At 45.5% G+C, this 12,490-nt stretch overlaps 1 protein-coding gene across 1 annotated transcript in view; it reads left to right on the top strand.

Annotated features, from left to right (window-relative positions):
* Positions 1–12,490, top strand: part of ADAMTS3 (ADAM metallopeptidase with thrombospondin type 1 motif 3) — a 136,428-nt gene that overhangs the window by 104,844 nt on the left and 19,094 nt on the right. Inside the window, exons 17-20 of the mRNA XM_083398240.1 lie at positions 4,161–4,324; positions 6,320–6,485; positions 7,803–7,935; positions 9,178–9,385. Coding sequence (XP_083254366.1) covers positions 4,161–4,324; positions 6,320–6,485; positions 7,803–7,935; positions 9,178–9,385 — 671 coding nt within the window. The remainder of the gene's footprint in view (positions 1–4,160; positions 4,325–6,319; positions 6,486–7,802; positions 7,936–9,177; positions 9,386–12,490) is intronic.

Raw genomic sequence — 12,490 nt, forward strand, 5'->3', positions numbered from 1 at the left:
ATCTGCACTCAATCTGAATAAGCCTCTCCTCAAAGGTTTACCGTAGTGCCTGAGGACACCTCCATTTCTATTTCTATTTTTTGCAGCAGCAGATTTTATTATTTTTATCAGCTTGTTTCCCAATGGGCCACTTTCCCCAGTTACATTACTACAAAATAACTGCTGCAAATATCACTGTGTGTGCCCCCAAACTGCTGAAAAGTGCCCCCAGAGTCGTTCCACCGCCTCATGCACATTGAAAGCATTTCTGCATCAGCAGTGGTGGCTGGTGTCACTGATAGGGTGGGGAGCGGGGAGCCAGAAAGCCAGTGATGGGCAGAAGCAACTAAATCTACTGTTGTCTCCAGCCTCTTCCCTGAGAAGTTCTGCAAGGGCATCATGAAGCTAAGGAGGATGAAGCTGTCAGCCAGGGTCACCCCTGTTGGAAAAACGCCCGGGAAGGGTGCCACCTGCCCAAGACATCAAGGCGTTTCTCCGGTGGTCACTCTCTGGCTGGAAATCGCCCTCAGTCCAGAGAGACCGGTAATAAGTGACACACTCGTCTTCTAGCATCCCATCACTCTAGTCTTCTAGCATCCCATCACAGAAGAAAGAGACAGTCAGTAGCTACACACTACTTTATTTACAGCCTGTACACAGAGCTTTCATCCGACATGTCTGAGCAGCAGTACAGAAGTACGACTCAACACTCACTTCACCCAGAAGTGAAAGTAACTTATCCAGTTACTGAGAACAAGCAGAGACTTCCTGTCTCACACTCCCAGACATACACATGATGTCAACAACCATTGTGCTGCTTCTCGCAGCTGGTGAGATATAAAAATCCCAACAACCCCATGGTCCGGTTGCAAGAAAGAAGGCAGGAGGTGAGCTTGGTGGAATCGAGATTGAAGCTGGTGGGTGTCAGGAGCTTGGCCTACACTCGAGTAGGACCCTGGCAGAGACATATGCCCGACTGGCATGTTCCCTCCCTCCTGGTCATTCGTTTGGGAGCTTCAAAAGCTTTCTTCTGCCCGAACATCACAGTGACCGATGCCAACCTATACCGGCACACTTAGAGATCCACAGAGTCTTCGCAGTTTGCATAACAGACCTCAGCAACTCAACATTTTGGCTAATCTACTTTATTTACATATAAACACACACGGAGTACTGCAACATGGCTCCCTCTCTCTCTAGCATCAGACAGCAAAGAGAAACAGAACAAAGGACAATAGTCCCACTTCACGGAACACAGTAACACAAACATCCTGTCTCTGTCACTTCCCACTTTGTGGAGTCAAAACATATAGCGTCATGTGAAAGACAAAAATCCCATGACTGCGATCATGGAGCAGGAATTCTAACAGTGGGACCCACCCTCCACTCAGCAATCTGCATCTTTCTTTCCTGTAGCTTCACTGCCAAGAGATCTGATCTGATCTCCAAAAGCTACAGAATGCTCCTGATCATGGAATTGTAGAGTTGGAAGGGACTGCGAGGGTCATACAGTCTAACCCTCTGCAATGCAGTAATCTCAACTAAAGCATCCATTACAGATGGCCACATAACCTCTGCTTAGAAGCCACCAAGGAAGGAGAGTCTACCACCTTTCAAGGCAGTCCATTCCACTGTCAAACAGCTCTCACTGTCAGAAAGTCCTTCCTAATATTTCTTCAGCATCTCCTTTCTTGTAAATTGAATCCATTGGTTTGGGTCCTGCCCATTGGAGCAGCGTAAAACTAGCTTCCTACATCTGACAGCCCTTAATATATTTGAAGATGGCAATAATTTCACCTCATTTAAAGGATCTAGGTGTTTCATTACCACCTCTTTCCCTATCTCGGACTGCAGCTCCCTTCCTCCAATATTCATTACAGTATATTATTACCAGGTTGGGCTATTCTTTCACACCCAAGTGCTGACAGGGGCACCAGAAAGAGGGCAGGCAATGTAATAGCTCTTTAGAAAAACATAGAATAATAGAATTGCAGAGTTGGAAGGGACCCTGAGGGTCATCTAGTCCAACCATTTTTGCCCTATGTAGGGCATTTTTGCCCTATGTAGGGCAACCCTGATATTAAGAGTCTCATGCTCTGCCAACTGAGCTATGATCATAATGGTTAATCATAATAAACATTAGAACTTGTAAATGCAGTAAGGAACATTAATCAAATTAATGGGGAACTTGGGTAATGGGGTTTAAACTAGTGAAATGAAAAAGGGGTTAAGGGGGGAATGCACTTGAAAATAATGATGAAACAAATTTAACTGGGAGTCATGGGGGGCAGGGAGTGGAAATTAATAATGAAATTAAGTTATTAAGGAGTAATGGGGTGAATATTAATAGTGGAATGAAATGAACAAGGAGTAATAATGAAATGAATTTAGTGTGGAGTGACGGGGGGAATAGGGGAATTAATAATGAAATGAGTTTTTAAAGGCTTAATGGGGAAAGGGGTGGAAACTAATGGTGAAATTGTTTTTTCAAACAGGAGAAAGAGGGGGAATAACTATTAATTCTGTCTAACATTTACGATTAAATGTGAAAAAGAGTAAGACACACTTTGGTTTTACGCTTGACATTTGGCCCTCAGCCTGAAAGGTATGTTGAACCATGGGACACCCCCCACAAGAGAGCCAGTGTGGTGTAGTGGTTAAGAGCGGTGGACTCGTAATCTGGGGAACCGGGTTCGCGTCTCTGCTCCTCCACATGCAGCTGCTGGGTGACCTTGGGCCAGTCACACTTCTTTGAAGTCTCTCAGCCCCACTCACCTCACAGAGTGTTTGTTGTGGGGGAGGAAGGGAAAGGAGAATGTTAGCCGCTTTGAGACTCCTTCAGGTAGTGATAAAGCGGGATATCAAATCCAAACTCTTCTTGTGATGGCTACCAACATGGCTTTCAAAGAGTGTGAGATAAATGGCTTATCAATAGCTACTAGCCACGATGGCTGTGCTCTGTGTGCCTGACTGAAGGCAGTAAGCTACTGAAAACTGCAGGAGAGAAGAGTGCTCTTGTGCTTTGGTCTTCCTTGCAGGTTTCCTGCAGGTATCTGGTTGGTCACTGTGAGAACAGGTTGCAAGACTTGATGGACCACTGGCCTGATCCAGCAGGCTTCTCTTGTGCTCTTCAAAAGCTTAGCCACCATCGGTGCCATGTAGTAATACCGTATTGGCCCGACTATAAGCCGTACCCGCAAATAAAATTCAAGGCTTGTTTGCGGGTGCGGCCCACCACCCAGCACTACCACACTGAATGGGGGTGGGGAGGGGCAGCCAGCACTCAGCACCCCACTCCCCAAGCCAGCACTGGTGTGCGGCTCTGAATATAAGCCACACTTTAACTTTTCACAGTTGGAATTTGGAAGGTGTGGCTTATATTCGGGCCAGTACGGTATTACCGTAGTTAGTATCAGTGAACACCACTTTTTCTTTGATCTCTGGATTATCTTCAAATAACTCTAAAGCCAACTCCGCCCCCAGCCTCTAGTTGCATGTGCTTTCATTCATTTTCTCCCAACCTGCCCTTGCTATTTTATTTTGTTTAATCGGCTTTGTTCTTCCAAATTAGCTGTAGAGAAACCATGTCTGCAAGAGGCTACAGCTACTTTCATATTGTGCATGGAACACAGTGTGTGTGTGGGGGGGGTGAACTAAAGCTAAAAAGAAGCACTAGATAATGGGCTGTGAAGCTCTGGGTCTTGGGTGGCCACTTATTCATTGCTAATGAAAAGATGAACTGTGTCACCAAAAGGAGGAGGAGGAAAGAGAACACAGATTTGCACAAATTGTGTGAAGGCTAAATTTCATTTATTATATTTATTATAGTTGAAATAAAAAAATAAAAATGCATAGTGGGGAAGACTTGACAGGTGACCCTAGACAAACTGTGGCTTGGCAACTTCAAGGTCCCTGATCTCCCTTCTTAAGGTTCTTTAAATGGATTGTGAATGGGCAGCCCTTTAAACAGAGGATGTCATCAAATAGATTGCATTCTGTAAAATAGAACACATTAATGTCCTATCGAGATCGCTAAACGAGAACCTAAATTTCATGGCATCAAAACAATGCAAAATGAAGGTCCGAGTGCCTTTTGTATTGTCTTTAAGGAAGACATGGCCACCCACCCAATTTAATTGCAATGATTAATCAGCCACCATTTCTGCTTTTATTCCTTCCAGCTGTTAAGAACCAGGCAACGGGTCACTATATTTTGAATGGCAAAGGAGAGGGATCTGGCTCTCGTTCCTTCATTGATCTCGGCTTAGAGTGGGAGTACCACATAGAAGATGACATAGAAACCCTTCAGACGGATGGGCCATTGTATGATGCTATTGTTGTGTTGGTAGGTCATGATCCATTTTCTGTTTCTGGTGTGACCAACAGGGCCTGTTCCAGGCAGTATCAACTTCGGAGATCCACTCACAAAACCAACAAGGACATAGCCACGTGGTTGTGACAGAGTAGTTCTGCCCAAATTGTGAGTTTCAAAACTAGAGGCAACCCATCAGTCATACACAGTTGGGATGAACATGAATGGGACCTAAGATGCACCTTGTATCTGTCTCTGTGCCCTTCATATATTCCAGACTATTTCTGAGTCACCTTGTGCTCTACACTTCAATCCAGGGTCGGATTTAGGTTCATAGCTGTCAACTTTTTTCTTTTCTTGCAAGGAATCCTATTCGGAATATGGGAAATTCCCTTTAAAAAGGGGAAATGTTGACAGCTATGTTTAGGTTTGATGAGGCCCTAAGCTACTGAAGGTAATGGGGCCCTTTCTATGTCCAGCTGTCCTTTGTCAACAAGAAATTGTTGCTGTTTTTTGTGTTGAATATATGCTATATGGTAATCTATGAACCTAATAGGTATCCAAAGCCATTTTATTTGTTTTTTATCTTATATTTTGGAAATGTACATCCCAGGTTGTTGTTTTTTTTAAAAAAAATTGGGCCCCCAAGAGAGTGGAGCCCTAAGCTATAGCTTGTTTAGCTTATACGTAAATCTGGTATTGCTTCAATCTTTGATTCGGGTTCCGATCTACTCTGTGTAAAATGAAGCTCTGTCTTCTCCGTTCACTTTTATGGGGGATCTGAAAATGGCTAATAATCTGTAAGGACTGAAAAGGAAGGGAGCAGTTAGAATTAGTACAGTAAAGATTATATTTCCTTAACAGTGCATGAAGAGAACCAGCCACCATTGCCTGTCTGCATGAAAACTTCTGAATGCTCAGTAGGGAAAGCATAGGTTATAGTTGCCTTCTTTGAAGTTATGGGTGTGATATTTAGATAGGCTCTGTGGCCACCCTTATTTGTGACTTTCCCCTCCTGGATTGTAGCTCGATGTTTTCAATGGTCTGGCTGCCCCATCAGCCTGGAACCAGCCTGGAACTCAGTCTGGTGACCTCCACATGGTACATATTATCCTGGCTCCCATCAGATGAAGGACTTCTATGCAGATTGTGGTTCCTACCAGAAATGTTAATGATCAAATCAGTGCATAGGCAAAGGAGAGGTCAAAGTCACCACAGGTGCAAGGCATGGCTAAGCTAGCTAAGAAGTCCATTCAACAGTTGGCAACTCTGATTAGAAAAGAGTGAAGTGGAAAGGGCTTTAGTGTGGCAAACACTGAGCATCTTTGGACTGCACAAGAGAATGGGAACGGCTTCTGGTGGCTGGGCCTGAGCTGTCTGTTCAGGCCAGCGATGGGTGATGAAACAGCACCAGCTCAGAGTCAGACTTGGCACAGGGTGCCTCCCCTGTGGGAAGGCTCCTTCAGCTCAGGTGCTGGTGCCAGGGTTGTGGGCTGGACTGGCAATGGAATGAAAGAGTGACAGCCCACTAGGACCCTCTCCAAGATCATGTTTCTCATTGGCTGAGTCCCCATCATCTCCAGGCAGCTCAGATATCTCACAAGACCCTAACATACCTTGTTCCAGGCCACTGGGTCCCTCCCCAGAGTCATCAGCCTCCAACTCCTCATCCTGGTCCCACCTCTCAATCTGATCTGACCAGCCCAAACAAGACATCTCCTCAAAACTCATAACACATATCCCATCAGCCTCAGCCAGCACAACCATGACCAGGGATGATGGAGGCTATAGTCCACTAATATCAGGAGGGCATCAGGTTGGGAAAGGCTGCCCTCAACACTACCAGCCACAATAGCAGGGCAACCATCAACTTTTGAGTTGGCTATTGTTGTTTTTTATCACCTGCTAAGGTACAGCAAATACGGTATCTTCCTCTCTTGTGGCTCTGAAAAGAAAATTCCTAAAAGAAAGAAGTGCCCATGTTTCCAACAACTGACATTATGTCCCATTTGCTCAACCTTTTGACAGATCATTCCTCGGGACAATGTCACACAGTCGAGCCTGACATACAAATACATAATCCACGAGGATTCGGTCCCCAACGTCAACAGCAACAATGTACTTCAAGAGGACCTGGATACGTTTGAGTGGGCTTTGAAGAGTTGGTCCCAATGTTCCAAGCCTTGTGGAGGAGGCAAGTCATAATATTGTCTGGTGGGAGGGAGTAGAAGAATATATAGGAGAACTGTATGTGTCTTTTTAGTGCCAGTACATACAGGGGTGGAGGAAGGGGTGTGTGGTGGGGGCGGATGCCCTGGGTGTCACCACTGACGGGGGTGACAAAATGCCAGGCGGCACGGGGTCTGCAGCGCACCAGAGCCACGCGTCTCTCCTAGGAGTGACGCGGTGGCTTGAGGGCCTACAGGCTCCACGCTGTCCCAAACAGTCCACCTGTTGCCTCCCCCTCAGCTGTAGGGTGGCTAAGTGGGAGAAGGTAGGTAGACTCCTCAGAGGTCCCATGGAGCGCCCTGCCCCTGTTCGCCCTGCCCTGTGGGCATCTGGCCCCGCACCTGGGTGCAGAGCATGCATGCCACCCCAGATGCCTGATCGACTTGCTCAGCCTCTGTGCACATGAAGAGTTGTATTTGACAGAACCACTGAGTGAGTAGAACAACTTCCACTGACACAATGGGATCTCCCTTCCTTCTGCTCCCTCTGTGTGTCCCCACCCACACTACTCTGGGAGTTTCTCCCAACCACCCAAAAAAGAGTTGGGGGTACACAAGGGGGAGAGAGGGAGGGGAAATGGTTCCACTTGTGATTCTGTTGGATTCAGTCCAAAGTAGTTGCAAAGCCCAAAACAGTTTGTAATAAATTAAAAACCGCACCGAATTCTGCACTAGGAATGAAACTGGAGAGCTGATTGTGTTTGCATTGTATACAGTGGTGCCTTGCAAGACGAAATTAATTCGTTCTGCGAGTTTTTTCGTTATGCGAGTTTTTTCGTCTTGCGAAGCACCACTGCATTTAAACACTGACAACGGCGGGGAGGGGAGGGGAGAAGCAGGACAGCTGCCGCAGCCGGTACCTCAGACTCACCTGCGCGTTGTGGCCACCGTGCGACGTGGCTGCTGGAGGGCGGTGGGGCTCAGGAGTGCGACTCCAGGGAGAGAGAGGCGCTGGCGGCAACGGCTCTCTGAGGGGAGCGTGCGAGGGGGGTGGGCAGCGGCGCGAGGCACTAAACATCAGCCGGAAGGTGGGAGGGAGCCGGAGGAGCGGGGAAGCGAGCGTGTGTGCGTGCAGTGACTGTCGCCATGACACGAGAGGCAGGGCCGTTTCATCTAGCGAAGCAAGCCCTTAGGAAAATCCGTCTTGCGAAGCACCTCAGAAAACGAAAAATCCTTTCATCTAGCGAGTTTTTCGTCTTCCGAGACATTCGTCTTGTGGGGTACCACTGTATGTGGGTTTTTTTCCTTTTTTCCCTTAATTGTTGTTTGTTTTCCATCCCCAGGTTTCCAAGACACTAAGTATGGGTGCCGCAGGAAGAGCGATAGCAAAATGGTACACCGCAGCTTCTGTGAAGCCAGCAAAAAACCCAAGCCCATTCGCAGGATGTGCAACCTTCAGGAATGTACGCAGCCATTGTAAGCATCTGCTCCTGTTCAGTGATGTATTGGCAGCAGCAGTGTGCAGTCAAAAAAGCTTCATCCAAGCAGGCATAGAGTCTCAGTGAAACAACAGGCAGCCAGATTCAGTGATAGGTCCTGCTAGTTGATTTCCCACAACTTACCAAGGCAGCATATTACGGACGACAGGAAATACATCAAGTGCTAACCCCAAAGCTATAATCCAGCTGTCTCGAAGGCTTTGTTTTGGAATCGGAGATTACACTTTGCAGCCATCTGCCTCTCCTGCACATCCTCAAGTTTCTGCATACTTGGGCTGAAAGTTTGCTGCCTTTATCTATGTGATAGAAAGAACTTGTCATCCTGCCTGTTAAATCCTGCTCAGAGTAGACCTGTTGAAATTACTGGGCCTAAGAGAACCATGTTCATTAATTCCAAGGAGTCTACTCTGAGTAGGATCCAGTTATATACACATCGACTACTATCATTATTAGATTTCTATGCAGCAAACTCATACAAAAACATATCCATTCAGTGTCCAAAAGCTCAATTAAAACTGAAACAACTTAAGAAATTAAAAAAGGGCAGAATACATTAAAGAAACAAAAATACATACAGTGGTACCTCAGGTTATATACGCTTCAGGTTACAGACTCCGCTAACCCAGAAATAGTGCTTCAGATTAAGAACTTTGCTTCAGGATGAGAACAGAAACTGTGCTCCGGCGGCAGGGCGGCAGCAGGAGGCCCCATTAGGTAAAGTGGTGCTTCAGGTTAAGAACAGTTTCAGGTTAAGTATGGACCTCCAGAACGAATTAAGTACTTAACCTGAGGTATATGGGTCATGGAATCGTAGAATTGGAAGGTACCCAAGGCTTGTCTAGTCCAACTCCCTGCAATAAAGGAATCACAACTATAGCATCCTTGACAGGTGGCCATCTGACCTCTGTTTAACCCCCCCCCTCCATGAAGGAAGGTGACCATCTTCTGATATGGTCCATTCTATTGATGGACACCTGACAAAAAAGTTCTAATCATGACCAATCATTTTCGCAAGAAGGTTTTCTAAAAGTGCCAAGTCTAAAGTTGTTGCCTGAAGATCTTTACAGGTGATGCAAGCTAGATTTCCTAGTTTCCTTACAACAGTGAAAGCCAACAGCGATAGTATTTGTGCCGCATGCAGATCAATCCTGGGTAGAGTTAGTGTTTTGCACTAGTTAGTGTATTCCTATTAAATGCTCTTCTCTCTGCCCCATCTCAGCTGGGTATCAGAAGAATGGGAGCATTGCACCAAAACCTGTGGGACCTCTGGTTATCAGATCCGAACCGTGCGCTGCATCCAGCCTCTCCACGATGGTGCAAATCGCTCCGTCCATTTCAAGTATTGTAGCGGGGATCGCCCTGAGAGCCGTCGGCCATGCAACAGGACACCGTGCCCTGCTCAGTGGAAAACCTGGCCCTGGAGTCCAGTAAGCAAACCGGGTCTTCTGTGTTTCATCAACCATTATGGGCGCAGGTAGCCAAAAACAAAAAAACCCACCTCTGGGTTAAAAAGCCCAGGACACCTACAGTATACTCCATTTTTTCAGAACGGAGAGAGGTTATTGACAAGCAGGCCCTCCAACAAAATGTTGTAGCATAGAGTGCATCAGTTCAAGGTCCCAGTCATTCTACTGCAGTTCTTCCTTCCCCCTCAGTTTTGCATTCCCATAAAATTCAGTCCATTGATACGATACGATGCGATACGATACGATAAGATACAATATCTTTATTGTCATTGTCCCTTGCGGAACAATGAAATTGAAAAACTACATAAAAACTACATAAAACTACCACAAAACTACATAAAACTACCACAAAGCTACATAAAACATTCAAAAACCCCTAAAAAACTCTAAAACCCCATTTTAAAATACACTATACTACAGAGACCCCTTATGCTGCGTTTAGAACCAGAATTGCATTAGCGTAGAAACTGTTTTTCAGGCGGCAAGTCCTGGCCTTTATAACCCTATACCTTCTTCCAGAAGGCAGAAGCTGAAAGAGATCATTTCCGGGGTGCGTACTATCATGTGCTATCTCTGCCGCTTTCTTATGGCACCTGGCAGCATAGATTTGATGTAAGGTGGGAAGAGTGCACCCAATAACGATCTTGCTTTGCCATCACTGGGCTGTTCTTTGGGGCAGGGACCCTCCAGCTAAGGGATTTCCCCCTCCTAACTTAAAGCCTCACGACCCCCTCCCCCAAATATCCTGGTGATACAGCACTCCTTTGTGTGGGTTGTGGGTTGTGGGTGTTTTCTTCCCCCAAATAAGGAATTATTCTTAATTATTCTTAATTAATTTTGTATACTGCCCTTCATCCATAGATCTCAAGGTGGTTCACAACATAAAAATACAAGGTAAAAAACACAAAATGACTAATAAAAATAAAAACAAACCAGTAGCCCCTGTCAGGAGTTCAGCCTACACTCAAGTAGGACCCTGGCAGAGACACATGCCCAACTGGCATGTTCTCTCCCTCCTGGTCAATCTTTCAGGAGCTTCAAAAGCTTTATTCTACCCGAACATCACAGCGACCGATGCCAACTGACAGTGGCACACTTAGGGATCTGCAGAGTTTGCACAGTTGCATAACAGACCTCAGCAACTCAGCATTTTGGCTAATCTACTTTATTTACATATAAACACACACGGAACACTGCAACATGGCTCCCTCTCTCTCTAGCATCAGACAGCAAAGAGAAGGGGGGAAAAGGACAATAGTCCCACTTCACAGAACACAGTAACACAAACATCCTGTCTCCGTCACTTCCCATTCTGTGGAGTCAAAACATATACCGTCATGTGAAAGACAACAATCCCATGACTGCAGTCACGGAGCAGGAATTCTAACAACCCCCACCCACTCACAGCTTGAACACTGGAAATAGAGGGAATTATATTTGTCTAATTACACACACACACACACACACACACACACACACACATGAGTCTTCTTGAATCAGACCAAAGACCCAACTAAGTCCAACATCCTGTTTCTTAGGGTAATCAGCCAGATGCCACAGTGGGATGTCCACAAGCAGAGTATCCCCTTTAAATAGAGATAAATGAAATAAAGAAAACATGCCTCTCAACAGAAAAGTTTCATTTAGCCATCATGGATAAAAGCCATCGTACAAGAAGGAGCTTCTAACAACCTTCATGTCTAAAACCTCCAAGGGCTTCTGGTCTTGCAACAATGATGGTTAAGCAGTTTGAAACTTGTTGGCATTGAAAATGTGAGCATGCTTCAACTGAAGGCACAGTTGATACAGGGCTGCCTCTTGCTAAAATACTATATATAATAAACTAGAATCATCCATCACTTTGTCATATTTCCAGACCCAGACAAAATCTGGACATGCACCCAATTAACGTGTGCTAATTTCAAGGTCTGTTGTTTGATTTCATTTCCTAGTTGATGAGTATTGTTTGTATGGCTATATATCATTCTTTTTTTTCAAAAGAAAGGGGAAAGTACCCCTTACAACACTATTGTGCGGCAAGGAAAGGCAGGAGAAAATATTTAAAATAAATTATGAGCAAGCCTCTAAACTTCAAGGATGCTCTCTTAGAGCTACCTAGATCACATTTTAATAATCGTGAGAATGGATACCTGCATCTAGATGGAAGCAAAGCAGAACTGTAGTATTTGCAGCTGCTGTTTTTACCAGCTATGAATTTTAGTGCTGTGCCAAACATCTATCCTGTGTAGGTTTCTTTTACCATTGTCCACCAGTTAACGGGAAAAGAAATTGCATTTGAAAATTAACAGAAGGGCAGGGAAATTCAGTGACATTCTCATCAGTGGAGTCCAGGGCTTTTGTCACATTAGTCTTGAGATGCCTGAGAGATGTTCACAAGTATCTGTCCTTCCTTGGTGTAGTGGTTAAGAGCGGTAGTCTCGTAATCTGGGGAACCGGGTTCGCTTCCCTGCTCCTCCACATGCAGCTGCTGGGTGACCTTGGGCCAGTCACACTTCTTTGAAGTCTCTCAGCCCCACTCACCTCACAGAGTGTTTGTTGTGGGGGAGGAAGGGAAAGGAGAATGTTAGCCGCTTTGAGACTCCTTCAGGTAGTGATAAAGCGGGATATCAAATCCAAACTCTTTTCTTCTTCTTCCTCTTCTTCTTTCTTTCTTTCTTTCTTTCTTTCTTTCTTTCTTTCTTTCTTTCTTTCTTCAAATCATCTCAGCCTTCTCAGGTGCCTTCAATCAAAGCCCAGGGGTACCTCCATCCATGGGGCTTTTTCAAATCAGGAAGCACAGATAGCCAGGGAGGCTGCAGAATATTTGGGGGGAAATGTCTCCTTGAAAGAAAACCTCAGCTGCTTTGCAACAATAAGCTAAACACTAAACTCCATGCTCACCAAAACTCTAAACAAAATCTCAAGTGTCCTGAGAATGAGGCAGTAAAACGGGAGCTTCTTTTGCAGAGGAGGAAAACTTTTGAGAAACTGAGGGACAGATTTTGGCTCAGGGGTAATGTGGTTATAGAGCCCATCAACGTGCATGGCTGTTTTGAAGCATAGCAC

The sequence above is a fragment of the Podarcis tiliguerta genome (genome assembly GCF_965153285.1).
Source record: "Podarcis tiliguerta genome assembly, chromosome: 9".
Taxonomy (NCBI): Eukaryota; Metazoa; Chordata; class Lepidosauria; order Squamata; family Lacertidae; genus Podarcis; species Podarcis tiliguerta.